Genomic DNA, 10680 nt, shown 5'->3' with positions numbered 1-10680 from the left:
GCCTCACCCTGTGGAGGTGTGGAGCCAGTGTGGTGTAGTGGCTAAGAGCGGTAGTCTCGTAATCTGGGGAACCGGGTTCGCGTCTCCACTCCTCCACCTGCAGCTGCTGGGTGACCTTGGGCCAGTCACACTTCTCTGAAGTCTCTCACCCCACAGAGTGTTTGTTGTGGGGCAGGAAGGGAAAGGAGAATGTGAGCCGCTTTGAGACTCCTGAAGGGGAGTGAAAGGCGGGATATCAAATCCAAACTCTTCTTCTCTTCATGTTCAGCTTGTGACCCACCAAGACCCAGAGATCTTGTTTCACCTGTCCTGCTAGTAAGCCAGGTGCCCCCCATCCTCTATTGGTGCTTCAGGTGCCAAACTGTCATGGGCCGGCCCTGCCTTTGGGGGTCCAGGAAAAGGAGGTCTCCCACCTGCCGGGTCCCAGGAAGAGCCTGAGGCTGAGTCGGAGGGGCGCTTGCTCCCTCAACTGGCCCTCCCCGTCTGAATCAGGCCCCTGAGACAGGGCTCAACCACCCCAGTGGAGGCTTCTGGTGGCTGCTGGCCAGAGGAGCCACGCTAGGCCTCCCTGGTCCGGTTGCCCTTGTGCTGGGAAACCACAGGCAACTCTTGGGCCCTGATCCAGCATGCTCTCCTTGCTCTCTTATAGGCGCCTCTGAGCATGTGCAGACTCCCCCCAGCCGGGCAGCAGCAGCAGCGCCCTCCGCTCATTGGCGCGCGCGCTGGGCTGGGCTGCCCCCGTGGCTGTTGCTGAGCCCTGTGATGGATTTCCCAGGCTCGCGCGCGCGCCCGCGCTCCGGCCCCGGCCCTCCTCCTCCTCCTCCTCCTCCTCCTGGCTGTGCTGCCCGGGCCCCAGTGCCCCAGTGCCCCAGACGTGCCCCCGCCAGCCTCCTGGGCACGGGGCTGGGCGCGAGGGCGCCGCCTCCTCCTCCTCCGCCGCGGATGCTGGGATGCTCTGCTGCCTCCGCCAGCCGCGGATGCTGTTTCCATGGCAGTTGCTTTTCCTGCTGGGATGGCGGGCGCTGATTGGCTGCGCCGGCCCGAGTGCAGGAGATGGTTGGAAGGGACGGACCCAAACGCGGCGGCGGCGGCGGCATCGGCTGTTGTTGCGACGGGGCCGAGGCGAGAGGGCGGAGGAATAGGGAGGGAGGGAGGGAAAAGGCCTCCCCTCGCTCTCGTGCGATGTGTTTTCCTGGCGCTTTTATTTATTTATTTGGGGAGGGGGGCGCGAAACTTAACTTTTGAGTCCTGCCAGCTGCCATCCCTCCATCTGGGTGGGGAGGAGAGGTGCAGCCGGCCAGGGGGGGCGGGGAGGGCAGGGAGGAGGGGGAATCCCCGGGATGAGGTCAGGGGATTTCCCTAAGAGCCCCTCGCGGGGATCCTAATCTCCCAGGGTCAACCTCGCACCAGCAACCCGGGAGCCGAGGCAGCCGCCCTCGGGGGAGCGAAAGGGGCTCCGGGGCTCACGGCCAGCAGCCCCCTCCCCGCTGCCAAGCAGTGGGGACCCCCGACCCCCGAAAAGCAACCCACGCCTTGGGGGCAGGCGAAGGGGCGGCCCTCGGGCACTCCTGGGCCCAGTGTGGCCGCTGCCCTGGGAAAGAACGGCAGAGCTGAAGGGTTGGGAGGGACCCCTGCGGCCATCTAGTCGAACCCACCGCAATGCGGGAATCACGGTTCCAGAATCCCTGGCCGATAGTTGAGAAGGACCTCCCGGGGAAAGGATCTTGCCGCCAGAAAGTTCTCCCCTCCTTCCCCAAAGCCCCGCCAGGCAGGCCGGTCTCCGGGGAAGGCCGAATCCAGCCCGCCGCCCCTGCCTCGACGTGGCGCCTGTGGCTCAGCCCTGACGTGCCCTCAGAGGGCAGCTTGGAGGTCACCTCGCCCAACTCCGGCGCAGCCCAGGATTAGGAGGCAGCTCAGGCGCGCAGCTGCGTCCGCACGTGGCCCACGGAGAACATCTGGGCATCGGCTGCGCCACCAGCCTGCTCCCCCCCCCCGAAAGCTGCCCCCGGCGGGCAGAGCTGGGGTGCTGCCTTGGCGCATAGCTGCCAACCTTCCCCTTTTTTGCGGGAAATTCCCTGATTCTCACGCCGTTTCCCGCTGCTATCCCGGAATGTTAGATCTCCCATAGACTGATCCCTTATTTTCAAATCTGGAAGTTGACAGCTATGCCTTGGCGCCCATGGACCATAGGCTCTTAGAAGCCGGACGGGACCTCCAGAGTCATCTAGTCCAGCCCCCCTGTGCCTCGCCCCACCGCCTGTGAAATGGGGCGAGGGCGGGGGCTACACCGTCGGGGCCTGTTGGGGGGACAGAGGGGGAGAAGGAGCTCCCCACGCGGGGCAACGGAGGCCGGCCGAGGCGCAGCCGGCGTGCCCGGGGAGCCCCACCCATCGGGGGCGCGCAAGCCAGGCCGGGCCTCCCCCGTCTCTGCCGCGCCTGCCCGCTCGCCTGCCCGGCCGGGCCGTGTTGCCGTGGCTCCGCGCGGCGCGCGTGGCGCTCTTCCTTTGGAAACAGGCGCCTACTCGGCGCTGAGTGGCTGCGCGCCGCCGCCGCCGCCAGCCAATGGGAAGGCAGGGGGGGCGGGGGTGTCCAGGCAGCCGAGCGGAACCGGCGGGGGGTTAGACACGCTCCGCTGCCCCTGCTGCAAAACAAACCCGCGCAGGGGGGGGGCTCCTTCCTCGCGAGTAGACGGGGAGCCCCGTGCATTGCGCGGGTTCCGGGAGCATTTGGGGTGGGCACGGGGGGCGTCCCGACCCTCCCCGGGTGAGGAGCCCGAGAGCCGGGCAAGGAGGTCGCCAGCCTTGCTTGGGGGGCACGAGAGGACCCCCTAACGCAGCTGGGCTGGACACCTGGGTCTGGAGAGCTGGCAGGGTCCCCAGGGTCATCCAGCCCAGCCCCCTGCAATGCGCGGGACTGCGAAAGGGTCCCAGGGCGCAGGCTGTGGCGCAAAGGGGTGCCCCTGCCTCTGGCCTCGCTGCCCGGCCTCTTGCGCCCCTTATCCCGAGGGAGGACTGAGGCCGGGAGACGGGGCCCCGCTGGGAAGAGCGAGGGAGTCGGGCCCCCTGCCAGGCCTGCCCCGCCGGAGGACCAAGGACAGAGGCGGGCTGGTCCTCGGACGCCCCCTCGGGCCGCCTGGGCCTCGTCCAGGCTCAAGGAGAAGCAGGGCGGCCGACGTCGCAGGGGGCTGTTGCCTGGCGTGAGACAGGCAGAGAGCGAGCGAAGGAAAGCGCGTTGCTAAGGAGAGAACTCCCCGTCGATGTTCCGGGGCCGAGAAACACGCCCCGCCGCCCCTCGCCCTTGGGCGCCCGGGAATCCCAGCATGTCCTTATTTCATTCGGGGATAAGGAGAGAGGAAGAGAACCGCGGGCTTGACTCGCTCCCAGCTGGGAAGCGGGATGCGCGCAGCCCTGCCCTGCTCTTGCGAGCCCCCCCCCCCGCGTGGCGCTGGATCAGGCCCTTGGCCCGCCTCGTCCAGCCCCCTCTGCTCGCAGTGGCCCAATGCCCCTCCCTGCCTCGGGATCGAGATAGACTGTCTCTTGGCCTGGAGGTTCCACCAGAGCGAAGGGAACTTGGCAGAGGGGGCGACCAGCCGATGGGCCATGGGGGGGGGGAGGGGGAGGACAAAGGGGGGGCGCGGGGCGGGATCCTGGCAGCAGGTGGGTCCCTCCCCTCCCCGCCATCGCGCGCGGGCCTCTGCAACAGGAGCGTCCTGCGCCGCGCGCGGGGGCCAGCCGTGCGCTTTTGGCGCTGGCGCGCGTCCGCCCCGTCGAAGGAGCGCTGCCTGCTGCCCGCCTCCCCCCTGCCGCCCCCAGGGGTGACATCATCGCGAGGCGGGCATCTGCTGAGTGGCTGTCACTGGGCAAATTCGCCCTGCGCCGCAGCCGCCACAGCGAAGCGTTACTCATGCCCGGCCGAGCGCATGTGCCAGCCCAGCGCCTCCCCCCCCCCTCTCGGCGAAGGAGGAATAAACAGCCAGTGATGTCAGCGCGGGAGGACGGGGGGGGCAATAGAGACAGCGGCGAAGGCGCTCCGACGGCCCGACGCCTCGCGCTGCCATTGGCCGCGGCCCGCCTGCTCGTCCCGGCGACGGGGCGCTCGTTGGCTCCGCGGCGCTTCGGCTCAGCCAGCCACGCGGCGGGATCCCTCCACCGGAGGGCACGGGGGGGGGGCAGGGGAGGAGCAGCAGCAGGGAAGCGGGAGGGGGCGGCGCCACTCCAGACCCCCCCCCTCGCCCGCCTGGCACTCGGGCCGCCTTGCCCATGCCCACGCTGCCCGCCCGCGGAGATCCAGCACACCCAAGCTACCAAGCATGGGGGGCTGGCACTCTTCGCATGCTCAAAGGCGCTCCTGTTCATCCTCATGTAAACAGGTGTCTCCGGGCGAGGTCCTCTTCTTGGCGGCGTCAGTGACCTTCCCAGGTGAAGGGGGAGCAGCTTCACGGCTGGTCCTGAATTCTAGGAGGATTAGGATAAACGACCCCTTTATTTCCATGGACTGTCTCCAAGCCACCCATCATTTTAGGAACTTCCATTGTGCCCATTTGGTCTTCGGATTCCATCTGAAAGACCCCAAACACGACCTGTCCTTCCTTAGCACAGAAGGCCCCCAGCCCCTTCTCTGAGCTGTCAGTCTCCCTGCCCCACTGTCCTCTCCACTGGGCCCCTTCCTCTGCTAGGGACCCCCTGCCTTCCCCCCGTCCCTTTTGCTGCTTGGAGTCGGGCTTGTGTCCCCCACCCCAAATCCTCTAGTTTGAGGCTGTAGCTCCCTCAGTTTGGTGGGAGTTTGCACAGCCAGTGGGATTTCAGCCTGTGGAACTCACTCCCACAGGACGGCCACCAGTGGGGGGCTTTCAAAGAGGACTGGGCAAACCATCCAGGAGGAAAAGACTCTCTGTGGCTCCAGACAGCTGTGCTCTTGTCTTCACAGCTGGAGCTTCTGAATCCCAGGGGCTGGTCACTGCCAGAAGGGAGAGGAGCTCTTGGTCCATTGGGGGCACCTGGCTGGTCACTGTGAGAGCAGGACGCTGGACTAGGCGGCACTGGGGTCCTTAGCTGACCATGGGCAGAGAAGCAGCTCTGATCTGCAAAGAGTGACTTGGCGGCTCCCTCTGCCTCCAGGAATATTCTTCCCTGCTTTGGTCCCTTACAGAAATACGCATCCCTTTGAACCTGGGTCCTGAGCATACCTAGGTGTTGGGTGTACAGGATGGGGCCTCAGAAGGTGAAGGTAAATGACCCCTGGACGGTTAAGTCCAGTCAAAGGCAACTATGGGGTTGTGGCGCTTATCTCACTTCAGGTCGAGGGGGACAGCTTTCCGGGTCATGTGGCCAGCAGGACTAAGCCGCTTCTGGTGCAACAGGACACTGTGATGGAAACCAGAGTGCTGTTTACCTTCCTACCACAGTGGTACCTATTTATCTACTTGCACTGCTATGCTTTCGAACTGCTGGGTTGGCAGGAGCAGGGACAGAGCAACAGGAGCTCACCCCATTGAACTGCCAACTTTCTGATCGGCAAGCCCAAGAGGCTCAGTGGTTTAGACCACAGCACCACCCATGTCCCAGGGGCCTCATAATGCCACAATGTCCCCACCCACCACATCTTGGAGTCAGGAAGGACTGCTAATAATAATAATACTGTAATAATAACGATGATGTTACTCTTGTCAGCCTGTTCTGCCATGGGACCTCCATTCAGGTCCCTATTTCAATGTGAGTGAGAATCACAGCGAGGACCTGTGAGCAGTGGCGTAGCGTGGGGGGTGCCAGGGGTGCCGGCCGCACCGGGCGCAACATCTGGGGGGGCGCGAGTCCAGAGGGAAGGGACAAGTTCCTTCCTCCGCCGGGCTCCCCGCCGCCACCGCCAGCCTTGCGCCCTAGCGCGCGCGCCCCCCGCCGTCGCTGTGGCTGCACTCTGCTCACTGCTCGCAGGAGGAGCAGCCGCTGCAGCAGCGCCGACGCCGCCACCGACGCCTGGCCGGGCACGGGCAGCCTCTGCACCCTGCCGCCGCCGCCATCCCCTCGGCCCAGCCACAGGCAGCGGCTGCTTCTGCCTCCATCCTCCTCCGGGCAAGCAGCGTTGTTTGCGCGGCAGCGCCAGCGGCAACTCGCAGGTTAGGGGTTGGGGGGGCGCAAATTACTTGCCTTGCCCCGGGTTAGGGGGCGCAAATTACTTGCGTTGCCCCGGGTGCTGACAACTCACGCTACGCCGCTGCCTGTGAGTGACACACGTGTCCCACCAACATCTTCATACATGATACTCTGCTCTAATGCGCAAGCAGGCACACAACTGCACAGCTTTGTACACCAAAGCCAGGCACCTCCGCCAATGTGCGCATTGGCAGGCCACGGATGACACTCCCCGCCATAGGCCAGGCCAAAAGGTTCAGCTAGAAAAGGCCTCCCCTCCTCCCTCCCTCCCTCCCGCTCAGCTGTGGGGATGACCCCCTGACCCAGAGCCCAGCACGGGGCCCCTGATGGGGAAGAGGCCCACAGCACAACTCCACAAAGGGTCAGCTGCTGGAAATCCCCCGGCCAGCCTCCTCCAACAAAGGCTGCCTGACTCGGCTTGCCAAGGAGGCCTCCTCTCCTCCTAAACGCCCCCCCCCTGCCCCCTTCCATGCCTTGGGAGTTTGCCTTCCCCTTTCCCAAGAGTCGCAGGCCTCGTCCTGGATTGATCACCATGGGGGAGAGCGCTCTGGGAGGCTCCCAACAGAATATTAAACATAGAATCAAACATTAAAAGCTTCCCTAAACAGGGCTGCCTTCAGATGTCTCCTCAAAGTCAAATAGTTGTTTATTTCCTTGACATCTGATGGGAGGGTGTTCCACAGGGAGGGCGCCACCACCGAGAAGGCCCTCTGCTCATCTTCTTTTTCCGCAGCCAGACGCAGCCGTGCTTCTGAATCCCAGTGGCTGGAATCCACGGGAGGGGAGAGGGCCCAGATCCTGGCTGCAGATTTCCCTTGGGGATATCTGGTTATTCACTGGGAGAGCAGGAGGCTGGACTAGACGGGCCAGGGGTCGGATGCAGCAATTTCTCCTAAGACCCTGCGTGGGTTTCCCAAAAACAAGTCACACCAGACGAACGAATCTCATTTTATTTTTGGATAGAGTTACAAGCTGGGTGGATCAGGGGAATGCTGTGGACCTAGTGGATCTTGATTTCAGGAGGGCTTTGGACAAAGCTCCCCAAGATTCCCTGATTCTGTGACTCAGTCGGGGATCCCTTCTGGTGGAGAAGCTGGTGAGATGTGGGCTGGGACGGGGGATTTGTAACTGGTTGGCTGACCCCAAGGGGAAAGGGCTCTCGTGCTTGGATCCTGCACCCTTTGGCAGGCCGCTGGACCAGAGGAGCCACAGGCCTGTTCCAGCAGCCTCTCTGCTTATGCTCTGATGCCTGGCGGGGGAGGGGACCCTGAGCAAGGCTGATGTCTTGGGAGAAGCCTCTTTGGGGTCAGCTTGCTTCAAGCAGTGGGTGGGCAGCACCTGCCTCCAGCCCTTCAGGAGCTCCTTCCCCCCCCCAGGGGCTTTGCCAGCTGTGCCCGGTCCTGGGACCTGTGCCTCTGTCTGGCCCTCAGTGCCTGAAGTCCCTGGCAGGCTAGATTACTGCACTGCAAGGCCCTGGAAGACAGCCCAGCAGGCTGCAGCCGGGAAGGATTCTACCGGGCCGGGGGCTCTGATCTGGCTGGGGGAGCTGCTTGCCAGGAGAGAGGTGCCCTCCCACCCTCATTTTTGACCCTGGAACTTCCTGGTTGCACAACATATGGCTGCCTGCTTTCAGTTGTGGCCCCGGAGCGGAGGGAAGCTCTTCTCTCTCTTAAGCGCGTCGGTCTTCCGTGTCCTTTTCTGGCTGGAGCAGTGGCGTAGCGTGGGGGGGGGCGGGGGGGCCGGCCGCACCGGGCGCAACATCTGGGGGCTAGGGTTAGGGGGCGCAAATCCACGGGTTAGGGGGCGCATATCCACGGGTTAGGGGGCACAAATTACTTGCCTGGCCCCGGGTGCTGACAACCCTACGCTACGCCACTGGGCTAGAGCCCCTCCGCATGGCGCTAGTCCGCGGGGAGGCGGGTGCCGCCTGTTGTTTCCTCCGAGGGAGGCGGGGCGGACGCGGGCCGGCCTCAGTTGCTGGCGCGGGGAATGGGTCGAGCGGGGAGCGCGACGGAGGGGGGGGGCGCCTGCTGCGCGCGGTCCCGCCGCCCGGCCGCGCCCCTCGCGGGGATCCCCGGCTCCCGCACAAGCCCGAACTTGCCCCCGGGAGGCGGCGGAGGGGGCGGGGCTCGGTGACGTCAGGGCGGGGGCGGGGCCGGGCTCCGGGGCTGCGCTGCCGCTGCCCGCTCGCCTGGCAGAGAGACTCTGGCCGCCGCCGCCGCCGCCGCTCCAGCTCGCCGGGGTCGCTCTCCTGCCTCGCCCGCCGCCGCCGCCGCCGCCGACGGAGCCCCTGCGCTGCCCAGAGACCCCCGCCCCGCCCCCGGAGGGTTCATGCAGCTGCAGTAAGTGGGGCGGGGGATGCCCGGGGAGGGACCGTCCCGTCGGGGGAGGCGGGAGGGGCGCGGGGCGCACGTGGCTGCAGGGGGGCGGCAGCCCGGATCGGGGCGGGGCGGGAGGAAGGGAGACGAACCCCCCCCCCGCGAAGCTGGCACGGCGCGGTTTGTTTACAAACACCAGCCCGCCCGCCCCCACCGACCGCCCCGTCTCGGCTCGCCCCGCAGACCCCGCCGAGCGCCATGGCCAGACCACTGCAGGAGGGGAGCCGCGCCGAGCCGACAGCAGCTGTGTCCGGGAGCCCAGCCTGCCCTGTGGGGGGGGCGCTGGCCCTGCCGCCCCCCCTCTGCCGCGCGCCCCTCGCCTCGCCCCCCCGGCTGAACGGCCTCTGCCGCTGCGGGATCGGACACGAGACCTGGCGGATGCGCTCCGGGGCCACGCGAGGTGAGTGCCTGGGGAGGGGGCTCGAGGGGGGCGGGGCGCCTGCTGCTCGGGCGGGGGGAGGGCGGCGGGACCCCCGAAGCGCCTCTGAGCATGGGCAGAGCGCCTCTCCCATTCCCGGGGTCCCAGCGCAGGAGCGGTCCCGCAAGGAAACCCCTCTGTCTCCCAGCCGCAGGTGCCCGCGGAAGAGGGGGGGACCCTCCGCTCCTCTCCCCACCTGAGCAGTCCTGGGGGTCGGGCACAGCCCAGCCCCTTTCTGCGCCCCCGCCCGTCAAGGACAGACCTTTGTTTTTCCGCGACGGGCGCTCCGCCTTCCGGAGCGCTGCGTCTCCTTGCGGGCAACACGCGGCGGCTGCGAGCACGTGGGAAGGGGCTCAGGCGAGGCACCCAGATCGGGCGCCAGACTGTTCTCTTATGGGCTCCTTTTATTGCCCCCCCCCACCGAGACCAGACCACTTTCCGCACCCCTAGACCCCCGGGAAGCGTGCGCGCAGGTGGCAGGCATTGGGCGGGGGTCTCGCGGGTACCCCGTTTGCCCCTGTCTGCTTTGGTCCCGCCCCACTCGGCCGCACTGCACCCAGGGGGTGCCCCCCAAGCGCCCTGCCCTTCTTGAGCCTGGCGTGGAAACGCTGACTCATCAAAAAGATGCGTGTGTTGGGGGGGGGCAGACTATGGGAGGGGCCGCCCCCAGCTAAGCGCGGCGAGGAGGAGCATCCCTGGCGGAGAGCAGCCAGTGGCAGCCCCTTCGCCCCCCCATCTCCCGGGGTGGGGGGCTGCAGGGCAAGAGGCAGCTGCAGGCGCGCTCCCCGCGGCGCCGCTCGCCCCAGCCAGCCAGCCAGCCGGGGGGGCCCGTGTCCTGGAATGATCCCTTTTCCCTCCGCAGTTGCCAAGGAGACAGGAAACGGCCCCCTCCCGCCCGCCGGGGGAAGGCACGGGCTCCTCGGCTTGCTGCTGCCGCCCTCCCCGCCTCATCGCCGCTGCCTTCCTTCCGCAGGCGACGCGCCCGCCGCCGCCCCCCGCCCGGAGGAGCCCCCCGTCCAGCTCAGGACCCCCGCGCCCGGCCTGGAGAGAGCCATCGGGGCGCGCCTGCGAGTCCTGGGAGACCAGTTCCAGCGCGAGTACGCGCTAAGGGTAAGTGGGTGCCAGGGGAGGGGACCCCGGGGGGGGGCGTGTGCCCGGGATGCCGGTGGCCCTGGGGGTGCCCGACCGCCCAGCCCCGTCCTCCGCCGCTGCTTTGCCCAGGGAGCTGGGCAGGCGCCCCCGCCGCCGCCGCTGACTCACCTCCTATAAATAGCGCGGCATGGCAGGCAGGCAGGCGGGCGGGCACGGGAGCCTGGGCAGGGCAGTGCCCGCCCCGCCGCTGCCCCCCTGCCCCGCTCACCTGCGCCCTCTCCTCCTCTCCCCGCAGGAGCAGCGCCGGCCGCGGGGCGCCCTCTGGGCCCACGTCTCCCACTTCGTCTTCCAGCTGCTGGGCATCTTGTGCAACCTGCCGGCGGAGGGCCTGGCCGGACTGCGCCCCAACTAGCCGCCTCCTCCTCGTGGTCCTCCTGCTGGCCAGGGGGGAACCCAGCCGGGACTGGAGCCGCCCCCCCGCGGGCCGTGAGCGAGGGGGGCGCGCAGGCAGGGCTGCTTCCTTCTGCCCCCAGCCCAGCAGTGCCTTAAGGAGAGCTGCTCAGCTGGGACGCCAAGCAAGTTAGCACTATGTCAATACTGTTCAATGGAGCCTGTACAGGGGGAGGGCGGGGCGGGGGGGGGG

General features: G+C 67.1%; 1 protein-coding gene across 1 annotated transcript; it reads left to right on the top strand.

The window, feature by feature from the left end:
- Positions 1-8044: 8044 nt before the first annotated feature.
- EZHIP (EZH inhibitory protein) lies at positions 8045-10651 on the top strand (the record flags this gene model as incomplete). The annotated part of the gene is made up of 4 exons (XM_082232516.1): positions 8045-8491; positions 8711-8927; positions 9919-10055; positions 10333-10651. 4 exons carry the CDS (start codon positions 8045-8047, stop codon positions 10447-10449), a joined length of 918 nt encoding a protein of 305 aa, XP_082088642.1. The 3' UTR covers positions 10450-10651.
- Positions 10652-10680: the final 29 nt, after the last annotated feature.

Source organism: Podarcis vaucheri, assembly GCF_965113315.1.
Source record: "Podarcis vaucheri genome assembly, chromosome: 7".
Lineage (NCBI taxonomy): Eukaryota > Metazoa > Chordata > Lepidosauria > Squamata > Lacertidae > Podarcis > Podarcis vaucheri.
Note: the sequence above shows the minus strand (reverse complement) of the source record. Positions and strands in the feature narration are given on the sequence as shown.